This window comes from Capricornis sumatraensis, chromosome 10 (genome assembly GCF_032405125.1).
Source record: "Capricornis sumatraensis isolate serow.1 chromosome 10, serow.2, whole genome shotgun sequence".
Taxonomy (NCBI): Eukaryota; Metazoa; Chordata; class Mammalia; order Artiodactyla; family Bovidae; genus Capricornis; species Capricornis sumatraensis.
The window spans coordinates 89782881-89803036 of NC_091078.1; the positions used below are offsets into that span (position 1 = coordinate 89782881).

The window sequence follows — 20156 nt, forward strand, 5'->3', positions numbered from 1 at the left end:
GCACAGAGGCTGAGCACTCATGGTGTTGCTCGGGGAAGTGCATGCTTGCTGCCTAGTCATGGGTGTGCCTCACCCTTGAACAGAACTGACACTTCTTCTCACATGAGGAGTGAAAATCACCAGTGTTCCACTTGGATCAATGTCTGAACAGTTGTAATTTTTTTTAACTTATCTGTATAATTTAAGGAAAATAAATGCCCCTGCTGGTTAAGAAAAAGAGTCTCTTATTTGAAAAGCAAAAATCGTAGCTTGAACTTGCATGTTTTGAGTCCCCAAGGAAATTTGAGGTTGAAGAATTTTAGCCTTCAGTGATCTTTGCTTTTGAGGTTTTGATTTAATTTTGGCAGCCAGGTGGTTAGCGGAAGGGAAGGGTGTCGCCCCAAGAACACGGGCCTCCTTTATTTATTCTTTTTTTAGTCACTCATTAAGAGATTATTCATTGACCTGCTGCTCAGCACAGGACGCTGGGGTTTTAAGTTATGCACTCAAATCAGAGAGCCCAGACTACAGCACAGTCCCTGGGCTCACCCACGGCGCACTGTTTTTCATAGTTGAAAGGGAAATGGACTGTGCATTCTCCTCACTGACTGTGACAAGAGTAACAGGGTGGGTCTCTGGCTCTTCAAATAGGCTGAGAACCCATGAGACCAAGTATGTAAATGCAGGTGTTTGACACACAGAGTTCTTCCTCCCTTGGAGCTGCCCCAGGTCATGTCTCCATGACTTCTGATGCGCATGGAAAGGTGGTGCTGGGCTGGTGGGATGGGTACCCGTTTGTTCCCCTCCACCGTGCCCTCCTTCCCCAAAGTTGGATAATAGTGAAGAAGACAAGCTTCTCAAAGGGAGCAGGGTCAGAAGTATGAACAAATGAAGAAATACTCTTCTGGGGGACTTGGCTAGGTACCGGGTACTGTAGCCTGTTCTAAGACTGTGATCATGACAGACTAAATCCTGCCTCTGTGTGCTTGCATCTCATGAGAAAGTCAACCCGAAAACTGAAAATTAAAGTATCTCTCTGAAGTGAGTCTCTCCTGCTGGTCTCTGTCTCTACAGCTTGTCTGAATCATTCACAGCAGAGATCACAGTCTAAAATATTTTTTGTTTTCTTTTTATTCCCAGTTAGTGGGAAGGGAGCATGCCTGGCTCGTTCACTGCTGGATCCGAGCACCCAGAGCAGGGCCTCGCACATCGAAAGTGCTCAGTGAACAGCGAATGAGCACACGACCTAGTGACCCTGTGAAGTGTTTGCATTGGGCCCGAAGTTAAAATTGGAGACTCCTTCTGTGTTGCTGACCACGGTCAGTTAACACCCTATGCAATGGAAATTGAAAAGAACACCCACTTTGATAATCCATGCAGTTTACATTGTAAAATGGGTGGGTTTCTTAAGGAGATCTTTCTATCCCAGGTTAACCGGCTGTGGCTTACTTTAAAGGCCACTAGAGGACTTTTGCAGAAAAGGCGATGGCACCCCACTCCAGTACTCTTGCCTGGAAAATCCCATGGACGGAGGAGCCTGGTAGGCTGCAGTCCATGAGGTCGCGAAGAGTTGGGCACGACTGAGTGACTTCACTTTCACTTTTCACGCATTGGAGAAGGAAATGGCAACCCACTCCAGTGTTCTTGCCTGGAGAATCCCAGGGACGGGGGAGCCTGGTGGGCTGCCGTCTATGGGGTCGCACTGAGTCGGACACGACTGAAGTGACTTAGCAGAGGACTTTTGTCTTCTGCATTTGGCTCTTGGTATGCATAGAAGCATCTGGGGTTAGTGATGCTTAGGAGGCTGTGTTCCAACCCTGGATGGTAAACTGAGTTGGTCTGGAGAGGGCTGCATGCCCATGAGAGAAAGAGCCTCTGTTAATGTCCTCTCTCCTTCACTAGGGTGGAATTTGGGGGGTAACAGTTCAGTTTAGTCGCTCAGTCGTGTCCGACTCTTTGCAATCCCATGAATCGCAGCACGCCAGGCCTCCCTGTCCATCACCATCTCACGGAGTTCACTCAGACTCACGTCCATTGAGTCCGTGATGCCAACCAGCCATCTCATCCTCGGTCGTCCCCTTCTCCTCCTGCCCCCAATCCCTCCCAGCATCAGAGTCTTTTCCAATGAGTCAACTCTTCGCGTGAGGTGGCCAAAGTACTGGCGTTTCAACTTTAGCATCATTCCTCCCAAAGAAATCCCAGGGCCGATCTCCTTCAGAATGGACTGGTTGGATCTCCTTGCAGTCCAAGGGACTCTCAAGAGTCTTCTCGAACACCACAGTTCAAAAGCATCAATTCTTCGGCACTCAGCCTTCTTCACAGTCCAACTCTCACATCCATACATGACCACAGGAAAAACCATAGCCTTGACTAGACGGACCTTAGTCGGCAAAGTAATGTCTCTGCTTTTGAATATAATATCTAGGTTGGTCATAACTTTTCTTCCAAGGAGTAAGCATCTTTTAATTTCATGGCTGCAGTCACCATCTGCAGTGATTTTGGAGCCCAAAAAAATAGTCTGACACTGTTTCCACTGTTTCCCCATCTATTTCCCATGAAGTGATGGAACCAGATGCCATGATCTTCGTTTTCTGAATGTTGAGCTTTAAGCCAACTTTTTTGCTCTTGATGAAAGTGAAAGAGGAGAGCAAAAAAGATGGCTTAAATCTCTACATTCAGAAAACGAAGATCATGGCATCTGGTCCCATCACTTGGGGGGTAACAGGCCACTGTAAATGTGTCATATTGACAAAATCATTGAGCCCTCACAATGGAACTGCAGCCTCATGGAATTCCATAATCTAACACCACCAGATAGTGGCGTACATCTCTGTGGCTTTCAGTTTGGGGAGTACTGGGAGCCACCATTTATTGTGCCGTTACCATGTGCCAGCCGTCGTTCCAGGTGCTATATACATAGCTCCTATAATCCTCAGGACAGCCTGACCTCGTGGTTAGTGGTCACTTTACAGATAACACCCCAGCACCTCTGCCCTCTCGTGGGATTTCCCAAGATCGCAAGTCTAATTCTGTAGCCTCCCAAGGCAAGAGAAGCCAGGCTCAGGAAATGGCTGGCCTAGGTTGTCCTGGGTGGCAGGGCACCAGTGCAGAGATCCCTACTCTTTTACCCCAGCACACGTTACTGATTGATTGCAGCCTTCCCTCACTTGCTGTGCTGTGAAACCCTTCTCAATACAGCACTCAAGGCAGACACTGCCAGGCATTCCAAATGGCAAATGAGTCATAACCTGTTTGCCAAGTGTGCTTTAAATGGGGTGTTGTGTGTGTGCGTGTGTGTGCGTGCATGTGTGTGTGTGTGAAGGATTTTGCCCTAGGAATTCAAATTTTGGATTCAGGGTGTTATACCGTAGCCGTGTAACTTGGGAGCCATTTGTTTATCTCTCCTAACTTCAATTTATTTACCTGTCGAATGGAAACTATGCCTTGCCATACTCACCTCCACAGTCACCATATAAATACAGGCCAATGAATTGGCTTCAATGGCACCACAGTGCTGCTTTTAATTGTAACTGAATGATGAATCAGTATGGGTCATGTCCCTACACGAACATGAAGCAGCCCCTGCCAAAATGACAAGCAGCTCTCTGCGTCCTCTTGGGACTCCCCCAAAGCCCATGAGTGGAGTATTTGGCTCCCTGACAATCACCAATCACACGGTGAACTTGTTAGTGAAGATTCTTGGATATTATCTCATTATGGCTGATTGAGGATCCTGGCTCCTAGCATTGGATCTCACTGCTCAAGTGGAATGATTTATGGATCTAGGACTCCATACTCTGTATGGAACCATGTTAACCTTTAGGATTTGAAACATCTAGGTAGCTGGTGACGGAAAAGAGGCCCCACTCTCCTCCCCATCTGTGTCTGGCAAACTCTTAATTCATCCATCAGACCTGTTCAAATGCCGCCTCCTCTGAGAAAACACCCCCAGCCCCCACCAAGGCCAAGCTAATTACTCCCTCACTGTGCTCCAGAGCCCTCCAGCCCACAGGCTGAGCACTTACTGTGCACCAGGCACTCTGCTGCGTGCTAACACATATCACTGTATTCACTTCTCCCTCTCGGAGAGTAAAAGCTTATGTTACCAGCTCCACCTTAGAGCTGAGAAAGGGTGACTCAGGCAAGTGAAGTGACTTTCCCTAGGATAATTGGATCTTACTGCATTATAATCACACCAGAGTCTATGTCTCTTACAGGAATATGACAATTACGTGAGTTAATGTGTGTTCCTTAACTAGGGAAGTTGCCATTCTCGGCATTCCTGGGAGCAAACACAGGACCTCGTGCATAATAGGTCCACAAATCTTTGTTGAGCTGAAGAAATAATAGAAGAGTTATAGTGAGACAGTCAAGGACAGATAAGGACTGGGTGCTTTCCAAGATCTGCCTGTGTTCACACTCATCATCTAATAGAGGAGAAAGGGCAGGAGGTGATGGACTTCTTTGAGGGCTGAAGACTCCAACTGTCTCTCATACCACTCGGCTGTAACCTCATACTTGGGATTCCGGTCTGCTGGCAGCTTTCTGCCAAGTAGGGGACTTAGCAAGTCACAAATTAGAGACTCAAGAAATACTTACCTGATTGGTTAAGCTAGAGATGCAGAAGAGAAGTAAATGTGTCTCTGAAGAGCTTGATTGCATTTGCGAATGGAGTTTCTTTTCTTTTTATACAGCGGATAATACATTTTTTCCAGTCCCATAGACTTCCATGGTCGTAAGTGCATTTCAAATATAGCTTTCTTTAGTTCCAATAGTGACTCTTCTGAGTCTTGGTGTTTATGGCTCTAAAATGGGAACGTTGGAGAAGATGTCTAAGGTTCTTTCCAACGTTTTGGTTCTGTGGTGACATCAGCACCCTGGATGAAGTTGAGAACAAATTTAACTTACACCAATACAAAGCAGGGCTAAAAATGGAATATCTTTAAGTGAATTAGACTATTTCCAGTCTAATGTCTTCTTCCATGTTAAGAAAAATCTCAACTCTGTGTCTAAATTTCTAAGTCTTGCTATACAGAGACATTTAGAAAAAAAGAAACTATCAAGAGAAACAAACTGTAGCAGCTAGAATAAGAACAATAATGCAAACCAGTTATCCCAGAGCTTAATCATTTCCTGTAATTTCTTAGGCTTTCTTAGAACTTGGTCTAAGGTTTTGCATAACATGGTAGAAATGAAAAGGATTACATGTGCTATTTGATTGCATTTTTTTCTTTCCTTAATCGAAGTAATAATCCTTGTTTACATTTGAACTTTGTTTTATTGTTTGTTTCACAGCGGAAACGGAAGCAGAGCACCCAGGATGAAGATGCGGTTAGCCTTTGTAGTCTTGATATAAGTGTAAGTACAGTCCTTCCTACGTCCCCTGCCATGGGAACACCTCTCATCTCTGAATGTGTTTGTTAACATGCTGTGGGCTTTAGGTGAGCTTCCAGGATTCAATTACAGAGGTTGGGATCTGGGGGGAAATGTTAAAAAAATTTTTTTTTTCATTTTACTGGAAGAAACTATGTGGCCAGCTTAAACTTCCAAGCCACTTGTTTATTGCTCGTGTCTTTTCCCTCATAAAATGAACGATGAAATCAGTGCATCTGGATAGAATCTAGATAAAGCCTGCTGTGCAGTGTTAGAGGCTGACTACTGAAGGCGGACCAGATGTTTGTCCCCCTGTGGAGGAAGTTGGCAGATTGGCCCAACTCAAGCAGCTGCATGGCTCAAAGACCAGAAGTGTCTGGCAGCATGGCTGAGGGAGTGGCTTTGGTTTCAACAGCTTAGTTTGAATGAAGATTCCATACTTAGATTTGTATGACACCTATCTTCTCTGTTTTCTCATGAGGAAGAGACTTAACCTAACAGAATTGTTGTGAGGCTCACACAAAACAACAAAAGTTAGAGTACCACCCGCATAGCCTGGTACATAGTGGACCCTCACCAAATGCTGACCTCACTGTATTTTCCTTTAAAAGCGGAAGTTTGCAAAAGATGTTTGAGTGACCTGGTAACTGTGCTAGTGAGGACAGAGGTCAAAAGCTTTCTTGGATTTTTTCAGGCCCACATCTTTGGGTGCTGAGTTTCAGTAGTTTTCTTTGTGTGGCCTCCTTGTCTTCCCAGTGACACAGTTGGGAAGGCTCCCTGGGCCTCTTATGCTCTGGATGTGGAATTTCAGTCGTTTGTGTGGCCTCCTTATCTCCCCAGTGACACAGTGGGGAAGGCTCCCTGGGCAGCTGGTGCTGTCACTGTCTAGGGACTGGGGGGCAGGATTCTGGCCTCCGCTGTGCTCCCCATGTCTGTTCATCATTCACACTCCCTGGAACTTTAATCTTCATACATGCATGGTAGATCAATCTAACATTAGGGCCTGGTCCTCCTCCTCCACAGACACTGGAAAAGCCACTGTTGTGAGATGAAGCTTCTATGCTAAGAATTAAGAACTGGGATATGGTGCTGGCTCTGTCTGTAACTAACAATGTAATCTTGGGCAAGTCATTTCCTCTCTATGGGCTTCATCTGTTAAAAAACAATTTTGAGATACAGTCTTTAAACCATTGTAGAAATTTGAAGCTCCGTTGAACACAGATTATTGGGTTCTCACCTGATAGCATTTGTTTGCCCATATAAGCGGTGCTGTCTTAGTTATTTTTAATTGTGGCAGACTTTTCTATGATGCAGATAGCTGTGACGGAGGGAGCCTGCGCTAGCTAGCGTTAATGTATTCGAACATCTTTATTTGCCACATGGTGTTTGTTCCAGGCTTTAGACCATCAGATTGGTGGGTTGGACCAGTTTATTCTGTTGCTATGGGAATAGGACAAAAAAGACGATGTTCTTGCTTTTACTTTACTCATTGAATCTTTCATTGTTGACAAGTGAAGTCTTTGAAACTTTCTTTATTGACAACAAGTTTTTTGGTGTTTGCAAATGTTTTTAATTTTGTGGCAATTATTAGAATTATTGATGTTCAGAATATATAGCACTCTTAGCTGTCATATAGTCCAGTCCCCTCACTTTGAAAATGAAGAAATAGAAGCCCAGGGAAGTGTAGTGATTTAATAAGACTTTAACCTAGATCATTTCTAAGATCATGCCTCATCCTATGTTTTTCCTGAACTATGTTTATTTTTCAGAAAAACACGTCTCTAGAAGCTTTATTCAAAGAACTACTAAACTCTTTTATATGAAAGGATTATTTGCAATCATGAGTTCTGATTTGGTTTTCATGTTGATCGGCATCCATGACCTTACCTTCTGATCAGAGTCATCTAAGCTCATATAATGAATTATTTGATGTCTTTTCTCCTTATGCACAGAGAAGGCAATGGCATCCCACTCCAGTACTCTTGCCTGGAAAATCCCATGGATGGAGGAGCCTGGTGGGCTGCAGTCCATGGGGTCGCTATGAGTCAGACACGACTGAGCGACTTCACTTTCACTTTCATGCATTGGAGAAGGAATGGCAACCCACTCCAGTGCTTGCCTGGAGAATCTCAGGGACAGGGGAGCCTGGTGGGCTGCCGTCTATGGGGTCTCACAGAGTTGGACACGACTGAAGTGATTTAGCAGCAGCAGCAGCTCCTTATGCCGCCACAAAAGATACATCTCCCTCCCTTGCTGTATCTCTTAACCATATCATATCATGTTTTGTCACAGTAAAGAGACTTTCATGGAAGAGTCTACCTTTATGCTTAGGGATTCACCTGTGGCCAAACTCCTTTCTGATTTCTCTGTTATTTTTTCCCGTTTCTTGGCAAACAGATTCCAGAACCTGGGCAGTTTCCTCCAAATATTATCATGTAATATTATAATCATTATAATACTTAAAAGAATCTTAGAAGCTGTTGGAGGACATGAAAACTGGTGTTTTGCAAGTTTACTGACAGTCCAAGCTGTACAGAGATGATGGGGTGTGTGACAGACACACATGTGGCCATAGAGGGGGTACTACTGATTTTCAGTGCCTTGCACCTAACAGGTATTTGGTAGAGACGAGTTGAATGAACTAGGGGATAGAGCCACTCATGAGAAGATTGTAGCCATAAAGGCTGCAATGTCTGAGTAAATATCTGAGTCCCGTAAATTAATAGATAAATGGCTTTGTAGTCTCCCCAAAGGTGCCTTTTAAATGGTGATGTCCAGCAGAGTCACAGCAGCATTAATGAAGAGTTGTTTTGCGCCTGTTTCTATGTGTAGTGGAAAGTATCTGAAAAAAAAGGTGGGTTCCAGTGGATGACTCATACCGGAAGATGCGAGGGCTTGGGAAAGTAATATTAGTAACTCTCAATTTTGATTCCACTTCATAAGTGGAAAGACGTTCACCAGATGTATGCTTGAATGTGAAGTTGCTGAATGGGGGACAGGGATCTTTGGGGGATCGTGGTCAAGTTTCCATTGAGTCCTAGCCCAATGCTATACAATGAGCTCTTCATAGATACTTACTGGTTAGTGAATTTTAACAACAACGGAAAGAGTGGATCTTCCCAATGTGTATGTGGAATTCAACACACGTACCCCCTTTCTCGAAATATATCTGTGATGTAAAGTTGGGAAGTGTTAACACAAAAACTTTCCCCCTTTGATTAAAAGCATATATTGGTGTCTGAGTGTGGATAACACCAAACATTCTCATTGATATCTTGCTTTATTTTAAAGCCTCAGATGACAGTTCTGGTAGGTGCCTGCTAGGGGGTTTTCCTTCTGAACTCTTCTGCAATCTCCTATTGAACTTGAACTTAGAGATCGATCAAACAGGAGTGGGGAAGCTAAGAAAAGAGAGTATCCTTAGAGAACAGGGATCCTCAGTTGTTTGGGGGCGGGGTGTGTCATGGACTCTTTTGAGAATCTGATGATAGCACTGGGCTCCAGACAATTTTACAAGATTGACATATGATTTTGTGGGCCTCACAGAGCCCAGCCAAGACCCCAAGTGAGGAATTCCTCTTAAAAAGGAAACTGGAAGGGTCTTAAGGCATGGCGACATATCTCCACAGAATTACTCTCCCACCTTCCACCTCCAGCACTTGGTGAAAAATGAATTGTGACTGGAGAGTCTACACGAGTTGACAAAATAATTGGTCTCTAATTTTTCACCAACGCTTTACCACTTCAGTCCACTGGCTGAGCCCCCGGCTTCCTGGCAGGATAGAACACAAACTATTCCAGAGGGGGGGACAAAAGCAGAGTATATTTTTTAACACTTTTGAGAACAATTTGCAAAGTGGAGAATGCTCCCAGAAGCCGCCTACAAATCTTGTCTCACGTCAGAGGATCTGAGTGGGATGGTTTCAGGGACATCGCTTCCCCCACAGCACTTTTCTCGTTTGAATTGTAGTGGGCGAGAGACTCCCGAGTGAAGAGCTGGGTTTCATGGTCCCTCAAGCAAGGCCCTTGGCAGAAGAGCCAGGTGTGACCCTGATGCAGGGCACTGCTTAGCATCAAACATCCTTTATCAAAAAATATACCAATGTTGGGATAGGCATAAGAACAGTTTCCAATGAAGAAACAGTGTAAAAGATAAAAAGGAGTATATGTTCTTTGTTGCAGATTTGGAAAATGTGAACACTAGAATTCACTATACTCTTACCTCAAAGTAGTGGCTACATTTTGATGTATTAACTTTCTAGGGTTATATACACACTCACTGAAAACTTTTAAATTATGAAGTATTTCAGACATACAAAGTGGTATAAAGGATAATGTAAAATTCCAGGTAGCTACCAATGCAACTAAAGACATGTGCCATTAATGATGCCACAGGCCCTTAAAAAAATTCCTTGCTCTGCTGTGTTTAATATTTATTGTTGCCTTCCCTGTCTATAAACTTGCTATGTACATGTAGCCCTAAATAGCACATATGTTATCAACCGACTTTTAAAAGTTTATGTAAGCACACAGTTTTAATAGCGATCATAACACATATTAATTTATTCCTGTATTTTCCATTTACTATATTGAAATCATGTCACCACAACCTGAAACATTCTTCAGCAGTAACATTATTTTAAATAACCATACTTTGTCAAATGGATGCACCAGGTTTATTTAGCCAGTCCTTCCTTGGATATTTAGGTTAGTTGCAGTTTTTTACTATTACAAATACCACTGATGGGCATCCAAGAATATCTTTGTATGATTCTTATATCAGTAGGATAAAATATGAATTTCCTGGCTGAAAGGGAATGAATATGTTTTAAACCTGTTCACAGGTTTATACTCCTTCTGGCAGTGAGAGGTAGAAATTCAGTTCAGAGCATTTGAGCGTCTTGTGTGGAAACTCAGAATGGGAGATTGTTCTCATTTTTCTTTGCCACATCCTCCTTCAGCTATATCGCTGGTCCCTTGCTAAGTGTGGTTTTATGTGGGACATTTGCTAACACCCCCTCTTTGGGAGGAGCCCCTCCTGTTGCCCTTTCAGAGCCCAGGCTCTCTCTTACCTGGCAGGGAGGGACTGGTAGTGATGGAGTTGGTGGTGGGGCATCCCCACAGGAGCAGGTGGCTAAACTATAATTGGGGTTGGGATGAGACCCATTTAACCCTCACAGCAGTCCTCTGACCATGGATGTTATCATACCCTTTTTGTAGATGAGAAAACTGAGGCTCAGAGAAATAAGAAATTTGCTCAAAACCCCACGTTCTTGTAGATTCAAGGCCAGGAGAGCTGGCCCCCACAGCTTCTCCATGCTGCCTCTAGCACAGGAAGGAGAAAGCATTTGGCTCCAGGGCTTCTGGTGATGGATGATGGACAGGACGTTGAGCTGGTCTTTCTGGCAACCCCACTTTGAGGTTTATGACCATGCACGTTCAGAGTACTATAACCTGTGCTTTCCAGTTACTTACCCTGTTGCATGGATGTTCAGACCACAAGAGTTGACACATGAGAAGGGGGATAAGCTTTCCTATCTCAGTGAAGCTAAATGACGTTTCTTTGCTAGGACATGTTAAACCAGACACGAAACAGCAGCAGGATTATTTTATCCCTGCTCAGCAGAGTCCAGATAATTACAAAAGATACCATTTCTGTGGTTTTGTTTCTCTTGGTCTGTTCTGGAACTTGCTAACTGGGGAGATTAGCCTTGCCCTGACCAGCATGAGGCCTTGATGAATTACGTGGGAGGTTTTAATAATGCTCTTATCACCGAGGAGACCAGGCCTGCCCCTGAGACTGGGTTGTCAATAGCACATATTTATATTTAACCTGATGGAATTTTTTTTTTTTTCTTCTGTTTTGGAATTATGACCTGATCTTGCTGCCTGTGAAATGATCTGGGCCTACAGTAGTGGAGATCCTGTGTTGAGTCTCAGCCCAAATCTCTGATGGCAGATCTGCTTGTTGTTGACATGGGCACATTTAATCTTGCTGCTGTTACTGTTGTTCAGCTGCTAAGACGTGTCCAACTCTTTTCGTGACTCCATGGACTATAGCCCGCCAGGCTCCTCTGTCCATAGGATTTCCCAGGCAAGAATTCTGGGATACATGGGAATTCCTAGGCATCTCCTCCTCCAGGGGATCTTCCCCACCCAGGGGTTGAACCTGTGTCTCCTGCATTGGCAGGCGTATTTACCTTCTTTATCTTGCCTTTGGCCTAATCAATGGTTGTCATTTCACAGTGTATTCACTATGGTCTTTTCTATTTGATCCACCTCTTCAAAAGCACAGTGACAAAGGAATTCCTGGGAGCTTCAGGACATGCTCTCAGAAGCTGATCATGGGACAAAGTGTCAGTCATCATCTTTTGTCCCCCTTCAGTGACCCCCATGGAGCCCAGGATTATTGAGGAATCCTGTATTCTGAGTATACCTAGTTGTTTGAATTTGTCATCAGAATTACAGACTTTGGAAGTTTAGAGATTAATCACCTTCAGTTTCTCCACCTGTAACCTGAAATCATAGCAGTGTCTTGCCTTAGAGTTACAAGGATTAAAATAAGTTAATTCACATAGAGCATATACTACCTGGCCCTTGGTCAGCACAAAATACACTAGCTATTGTTGCTGTTGATTTCATAATACAATATTGATTCTGTGGTTCAATTTGAGGATGTCATTGTCACAAATGTTCCATACATAGAACTGATTATGAAATTAAAAAAAAAAAGAATATAAAGAGATGTATACAAGGAGTTTTATTACAGCATTTTAAGATAATAGCCATAAGCTGGAAACAGCATGAGTGACTAAATTATATAGAGACTTGTAAATGTAAATGTATTGCAAAATAGAACTGTAAAGCGTGATTACAGAGCACATACCTGTGTCAGTTATGCCTCTAGATGGTTATGTATGTATGTGTCCACTTAAAGAAATATGCACGGAAGAACATACACTACATTGTGGATAGTGGTTACATTGGGAGAATGGGGTTTACGGGAAGGGGTGGTTGAGTTCCAGGGGTTCTTAACCTTTTGCATCTTATGAAACCTATGAACCTCCCCCCACCCCCAAGGCTGTTTAGATGTGCTTAAAATACAATATATGATTAGGACAAAACCCACTTTTACTGAAATAGAGTTATCAAAATATTTAAAAACAAAATTGTGGTAAGAGTTACACATGTGCTTCTTAATTGATGCATGAAGTAACAAGATCTGGCAACAAATCCAACGTCTCATACACCTTCCATGAAATGATGAGAGTAAATGATATTTTGAAATACCCTTACCAGCCACACTGTGATTTGAAAATACAGTGATTTTTATGGTGACAAAGTCATGGGTGTGCTAATGCTTCTGTGATTTGTGGTCTCCATTCATAAAGGAAGTGCTAAATTTCACTTGTTAGTAAAATTGATCTTCAGTGGGTTTCTTTTTTCCATCCAAGCTCACAGATGCCCTGAATTGAATCCATGCAATCCTTGGGCTTCTGAGGATTTTAGATTAAGAATCCCTGTTTAAGACACTCAGTCTGTTATGATAAGCTTTGTGCTGTTACTTTAGTACTTCAAATGACTAAAATTTTTTTAATATAATAAATATAATTGATTTTGACCTGCTGGTATATGAGGTTGTTAGTGTTTTAAAGGAGGGAAAATAAAACATTACATAAAATTAAAGGATGGGGATAATGATGATAATGTTGTTTTTAGAATGACTTTGCTATAAGCATTAAATCAGTTCAGTTCTCAACTCTTGGTGTTTGTTTATATTTTTCTTTGAGACCAGCTTAGCTTTTTTAAATAAATGACTTACCTCACCCCAGTAGTTTAGTATAAGATCTTTTATGCTTTTTCTGCTATTGAGAAACAATTTTAGGGTAGAAAAATGTCGTTGTTTTTAAAAGATGAATACTGAAGTATTTAAAATGTCATTATATCTGCAGTTTATTTTTGAATATTTTATTTGTAAGTTGTAAATTAAATATTTTTAAAGAAAAAAATTTTATTTTTAATTACACATGTAACACTGCTTATATATTGCCACAATTTAAAAAAAAAAGAGAGGTGGAACTAACAACCCATTAACCATCCATGGTCCCACTTACCTTCTTAGATATAATCTGGTTATTAATTTAGTTTCCTCCCAGATACTTAGATGCATAGATAGATATAGCTATAAAAGTGAGTCTGCGGTGGCTTTGTAAAGATATGTTGTCATTTTTTTGTGTTACTTTGCAATTTGCTTTTTTTCTTTTAAATTGCCTATTTTTTAGAGCAGTTTCAGGCTCACAGCAAAATTAAGCAGAAAGAACAGATAATTCCCATATGTCCACTGGCCCTACACATGGACAGTGTCCCCCCAGTGTCAACATCCCCCACTGGAGCGGTACAATGTGGCAACGGATGACCCTACCTTGACACATCGTTATTATGCACGGTCCATAGCTTACGTTAGGGTTCACTCGGTATACTTTCTCTGGGTTTTGACACACTTGTAATGACGTATCCACCATTATGGTATCTTCAGCATAGCCCTGAAGAGGCTCTGGGCTCTGCCTGTTCGTCTCTCTCTCATCTCAGCCCCTGGCGACCACCCATCTTTTACTGTCTCCATAGTTTTACCTTTTCCAGAATGTCATACAGTTCTTTTCAGACTGGCTTCTTTAACTCAGTAATAGCCATTAAGGGTCCTCCAAGTCTTTTCATGGCTTGAAAGCTCTTTTGTTTTTTTTTTCCCTTTAATCACGGAAATAATATTCTGTTGTATGGATGTACCCTAGTTTATTTATCCATTCGCTTAGTGAAGGATATGTCTCATTGTTTTAACTGCTGCTTATTTTTGCACGAGACAAATGGGTCATAGTTTATTTTAACAGCATTCTCCACTGAGGGGCATTTTTGTTGTTTCCAGTATTTCCCAGTTACAATGACCATCCTCATATTCCAGAGCAAGTAGTGAGGCAGATGCAAAAAGGTACCTGTGTACACTGGTTATTTTAAAGTTAATATGAATAATATAAGTTGCCATTTTTATAATTCAAATTTTTGTGCACACAGTTAAAAACCAAACTGTTTCCAAATGCAGAACTGAACCGGCCATGAGAATTAATAGAGAGGAAAGGTTCTTTTGTCTCCATCATGAATGCTTCATTTAAATAAAGGCTGTGCAGCTATTAAACTTGTGTATCTCCAGAAGTGTATTCCTTTTCTGTCATCCATAGTTAAAAATACAAAACTACAGTTGTAACTTCAAAGGAAAAGTCTTGTTATATTGACCAAGATTACATCTCAACTGCTTTTAAATTTTTGTAGTTTATCATTAATTCTATTTTGACTGAGATTATTTGCAGTAAAAAGTCACTAGAAAATGATTGTTTACAAATACTTTTCTTATAGTTTATTTTTTTTCTGAAACATAGCCTGGGTCTGTCCACCTGAAAATTACATAAATGATCTTGGTTAGAAAGTACCATCCGGGCTTCTAATCCCAGGTAATTGAGTTTTTCCTCTAAATGACTTATGTAATTTCATCAAGCCTCATCTTTGATCTGGTTATATAGTCCTAGTTTCAGTAACAGAAGCTGTTTTCTTTCTCCTTTTTCTTCTTACTTGTGTCTGCTGCCCCTTCTCTGTGAAGAAAAGGTGGTGGGTTGACTTTGTTCCCTTAACATTTATTGTGTGCAAACTCTTACATTATTGGATTATTACTTGTATTTTGGAGGAACTTTAGAAAAATGTAAAAAAGAATGAAGGATCCATGAGAATACTCAGGATTTGCATGTCTTCCTCCACCCAGCTCTCTAACTTAACACAGCTATGCCTGCTCATTTTGTGGAGAGAATCAATCAATATGAGCAAGTGGTTTCTCTGTGAGCTACATTCATAGCTGGTATTGAAGGTGAAGTGTTTGAATCATAGGTTTATTAACTTCAGTGGTCCAAATGCAAAGTTTTGGGTTAACTCCTTAGAAATCCTGCAGGGAATTGAAAGTGTTTATTTTGCTTCTTTTTTTAGCAGACTGACTTTTTTTTTTTTTTCCTCTTAGTTACATAAATGAGATTTCTTTTACTCCCACACAACTCAAAACATCAGCCTCTAAAATTGAAATCTTCTACTGAACACAAAAGTCAATAAATCTAAAGTATCTTCTTCACCTTTATTTGCCAAAGTGATGCTTTTGCTAGCCAGGTCTGTATGAATTCTATCCAAGGAGATATTTATTTCTATAGAACTAATGAGTTCACTTGCGTATTGTTTAGTGCATTCATGGAAGTGATTCGTGCACTAATTGAATTGACTGGTATTTATTGGACTGTACTGTATGTCGGCACAAGGACACTGAAGGAAGAGAAACTTAAAGAGTCATTCATCTGCAGACAAGTGGGAATTGCATACCATTTTGTTACAAGTAACCAAACACAGAGAAAGCATGTTTTTTAGCTTTTTACCCAGGACTGGTTTTCTCCTTTCTATAAGGAAATAAATCCTATTATCAGGATTTGTTTCGAGAGAAAGAAATTTTGCTATGTACTCTGCTTGCTAACCTTTTTCTCCTAGAGAGTAGCCCTGAAGTCGACTTATTTTTTGCTGATCAGCCCAGAGGTTCAACTGTGGATGTACTTTACTTTATTTTAGGCAAAACCTGACCCTGAGAAGTTATAGTCTTGCAGGTGAGCTTTGCATCTGTGCTCTCCATAGAGTGAGCCAGCATTGAGTTTCAAAGCAAGAGCCCCGGAAGGAACCTTAGAGATTATCTAGTTGAATATATTTCATTTTGTAGATGTGGCAGTTGAAGCTGAGACACATTGCATGTCAGCCCAAAGTGATCAAGGAAGAACAAGAGTATAATTTGGAGGATTTGTGTTCCGGATTGTACCTTAAACTCAGGAGGAGGTAGAAACTAACATTTCTGGTTTGCCACTTCCTAGCTGTGTGGCTTTGCACAGTGTATTCAGCTTCTCTGTGTTATGGTTTCCTTGGCTGGAAAATGCAGGTGACAGTAAGGTTTCTGTAAGAATTCAGTAAGATAGTGCACCTAGGGCTGGGGCACAGTGCCTGGCACAAGCAAGCACTCAACTGCTGTTGATAATGCAGAATACCCAGGAGCCATGGGACAAGACACAGGCAGAGATACTGTCTGTTTCTGGCATTGCTGCAAAGAGTGCTGGTATGTACCCAGCTCTCTATCAAGATTTTGTTGAATGGATTTTTTCCCAGTGGAAACTTCGTAATTCTCATAGAGAATAAATGACCCCGGGAAGGGGAAAATAAAGATTCTTATGGGTTGCTTAAAACAAGACGGCTGGGAAATTCTATTCCTTTTTAGGGGAAACAAGTTTGTTTCTAAATGTATTTATATTTTTAATGTATTTTTAAGATGTTATAATATGTATTTAAATGAGTAAATCATAATAATCAATAGGAATATTTAACTGAATGCCTCAACTGTTGATTTCATTCTGCAAAGCTTTGTTCCGAGCCCAGCTGTTGTGATCAGCAGGTGACTGGTGGTAACACCTCTGTCAGCTCTGCCTCTCAACAGAGCCACAGCCACACCATTGTCACCTTCTCCAGCTGGTCCACCTTCATCCGGCTCCCATTATCTCCACGAAGTCTGCATGATTCCAGGGGCTTCCCTGCTTCTACCCGTGACCCTCTGTTGTTGACTCTCGGCACAGCAGCTGGAGGGGTTGTCTTAAGGCTAAATCACGTGCTGTTTCTCTCACGTCCCCCTCCTCGCTCAGCGTCATTGCCACGTCCCGAGGTCCTGCCCAGCGAGGTCGTGTTGCTGCTCCTGGACCTCGTCACCTCCACACACTCTTTTCCCTGTGCTCCCACCACTCTGGCGGGCCTCGGCAACTGCAGTCTCTCTCCATTTGGAAAGCTCTTTCAGGCACCCCTGTGGCTTACTTCCCATTTTCCTTCAGGTATCTGCTCAAATGTTCTTAGACTGGCTTTTGGGACCCCCACCCTACCCCTGTAGAGCAGCATTTCATTCCCCACCCCCACCCCACCCTAGCATTCCCTGCTCTTCCTACCTGACTTTGTATTTTTTCCTATATGGTATTTATCATCACCTGCCACATGTTTTTTTTTTATTTATTAGTATCTGTCCACACTACCGGAGAAGGCAATGGCACCCCACTCCAGTACTCTTGCCTGGAAAATCCCATGGACAGAGGAGCCTGGTGGGCTGCAGTCCATGGGGTCGCAAAGAGTCAGACACGACTGAGTGACTTCACTTTCACTTTTCACTTTCATGCATTGGAGAAGGAAATGGCAACCCACTCCAGTGTTCTTGCCTAGAGAATCCCAGGAATGGGGGAGCCTGGTGGGCTGCCGTCTTTGGGGTCGCACAGAGTCGGACACAACTGAAGTGACTTAGCAGCAGCAGCAGCAGCAGTCCATACTACAATACAGCTTTCGTTTTGTTTTCTGCCATATTTTCAACATAGGGGGTGATATCTGGCACAGAGCACATCTACCTGATACTTGTTGGATAAATGAATGAGTGGCCGCTTCAGTGTTCATGTTTTGTGCTGTCTTTGCAAGGTTACTGTAAACATGAGCTGGATTTATCTTGGTGACATTGTAAGAATATCTGTCTTCCTCTACAAACATATTTGCATTCCCTCCTTTTGGAAGAAAATCCATAAAACAAGAGGCAAAACCAAGGCCTACCTGAAGAGACTGTGTGGTGTACAAAGCGAGCTAAGTGAACATAATGCCAGGCTTTCATGAGCTAACGATATAAGTCAGCCTGGAGATAAGAGGATATAAGTGTGGAATGTACATGTGATTTCTACAGATGTGGAATCATTGATGCCAACGCTTTCATACTTCACTCACTCTGTGCTGCAGGATTCTCTCAGGATAATGGTAGGAACGGAAATTTTCTGTTACAATGAAAAGCATTCCCTTTCGAAGTCTCAGCTCCTTTCCATCTAACTGGTATTCGTTGAGTGCAAGGCCCTGTTCCTGGTGCCCACCACGTGGGGAGAGGAGGAGAGATACATGCGAGGAGTTTGTCAGGTGCACTCATCTCTGGATGATCCCAGTTAATGAAAAGGAGTGTATTCTGGGCCAGTTAAAACAGTGGGCTACTGGACATTAACTGCAGCTCAGCCTGGACTGTGTTCGGCGATGACATTGAAATGTGCGCTTATCTTGCCTTCTTGAGCGTTCTCAGTGTTCTCCTGCTCAGTTGCTCCATTGTGTCCGACTCTTTGTCGGTCTGCAGCCTGCAGGGCTCCTCTCTCTGTGGGATTTCCGAGGTAAGAATGCTGGAGTGGGTTGCCATTTCCTCCTCCAGGGGATCTTCCTGACCCCAGGGATCGAACCCACCATCTCTTTTGTCTCGTGCATTGGCAGGCAGATCTTTTTACCACTGAGCATTCTCAATACTGTGAAGAAAATAAGGGAGCCACTTTGGAGAGACCCGGCTTTGTTGGACCTGGGAATATGCCAGGTTAACCCAACTGGACTTGGGTGGAATTCTGTCCTACTCTCCCTCCAGGGTTAGTGGAGGAGCCTCACCTGGCAAAGTGATGCAGACCACCTGCTGTACTGACCTACCCCCCTCTAGCTTTGTGTGTTTAGCTTATCTTACTTGGAAAAGGTAAATACGGTTGTGGTTTAAAGTGCCTTTTATTGACTATAAACTTCAAAGACAGTGGAAAACTAAATAAGAGGTGCTGAATGGACCCAGAAATGAACCTGATGATCTGTTCAGCTCATTCATGCTAATAACCTGAAAGGTGGCTTTTTAAAAAAAAATTTGCAAATAACCCAAAAGGCCGATGATTTATCTGTGGCTAACAGAGGTGACTTCACTTTGAGCAAGATGTCCAAGTGCAGTGGTACCTCATCAGCCATGGGAACTGGCTAAATTTCATAGAGGAGACAGAGAAAACACCCTCTTTACCATGGTTTGGTTTTTCACACATTTGAATATTATGGCTAGCTGGAAAATCCTGGGCTTTTAAATATTGTACGTTATCTTCCTTTACTGCAGTTATTTCATGTTGTTTTGCCTTCACAGGAGAACAGGGTTCGCTCATAATTATGTTTCTGAAGTGCCTTTTCTTCATCACTGTTGACACCTCGCCATGTTTGCCCTGCTCTCTTTTCTGTAGCAGAACTCTTCTTTATGTCCAGCCCAGGCTTTGCCACATCGCATTCTCTGCCTTGCTGCTGCTTTAAGTTTTGCTCCGTCCCTCATGATGGTCCCTCTCTGGAAAACAACCAGCAGCTGAGGCTGAAGTTTAATTTACATTGTTGTCTGATTGCAGAAATAGGCCCGTCATGTGCTCGCTGTCCCCGCAGGGAGGTGGAGGAGTGTCTGAAATGAGAAATGAGCCGGCTGTTGGCGACAGGCATGAAGAATGTGTCTGAAAACAGGGATGGCATGAAGGGAGGGTTATCTCTATGTGGTATATAATGAAAGGCTTGATTTATGGGGTCTCGGGAAACCACAGTAAGGGGCAAAATTGCCTTTGGGACCCCAGAGGTTTTGTTTAGTTTGGGAGTTTATGTTTGACTGAAGGTCTTAGGTTGCTGGCAGAAGAGGGACATTTTACTGAGCAGATTTTGAAATGTTATTATATTTTATGTGATGTGGTCCTACAGACGCAAGCAGGCTTCTGAGAAAAGGCTACTGAATCACTTCCCTGTCTCCTAGAAAGATCTGCCATAAGTGGCATTGATCATTGACTAGCTTCCTGATGTACAGGTGACTTAGAAGTCATTTCTAGACTCTTAAGTTCTTGAGGGCCTTACACATATTTTAAAAAATC

The 20156-nt window shown here is 42.5% G+C and overlaps 1 protein-coding gene across 1 annotated transcript in view; it reads left to right on the forward strand.

Moving 5' to 3' along the window:
- Positions 1 to 20156, forward strand: part of ARHGEF3 (Rho guanine nucleotide exchange factor 3) — a 174216-nt gene that overhangs the window by 26098 nt on the left and 127962 nt on the right. Inside the window, exon 2 of the mRNA XM_068981850.1 lies at positions 5275 to 5337. Within this exon, the coding sequence (XP_068837951.1) occupies positions 5275 to 5337 (63 nt within the window). The remainder of the gene's footprint in view (positions 1 to 5274; positions 5338 to 20156) is intronic.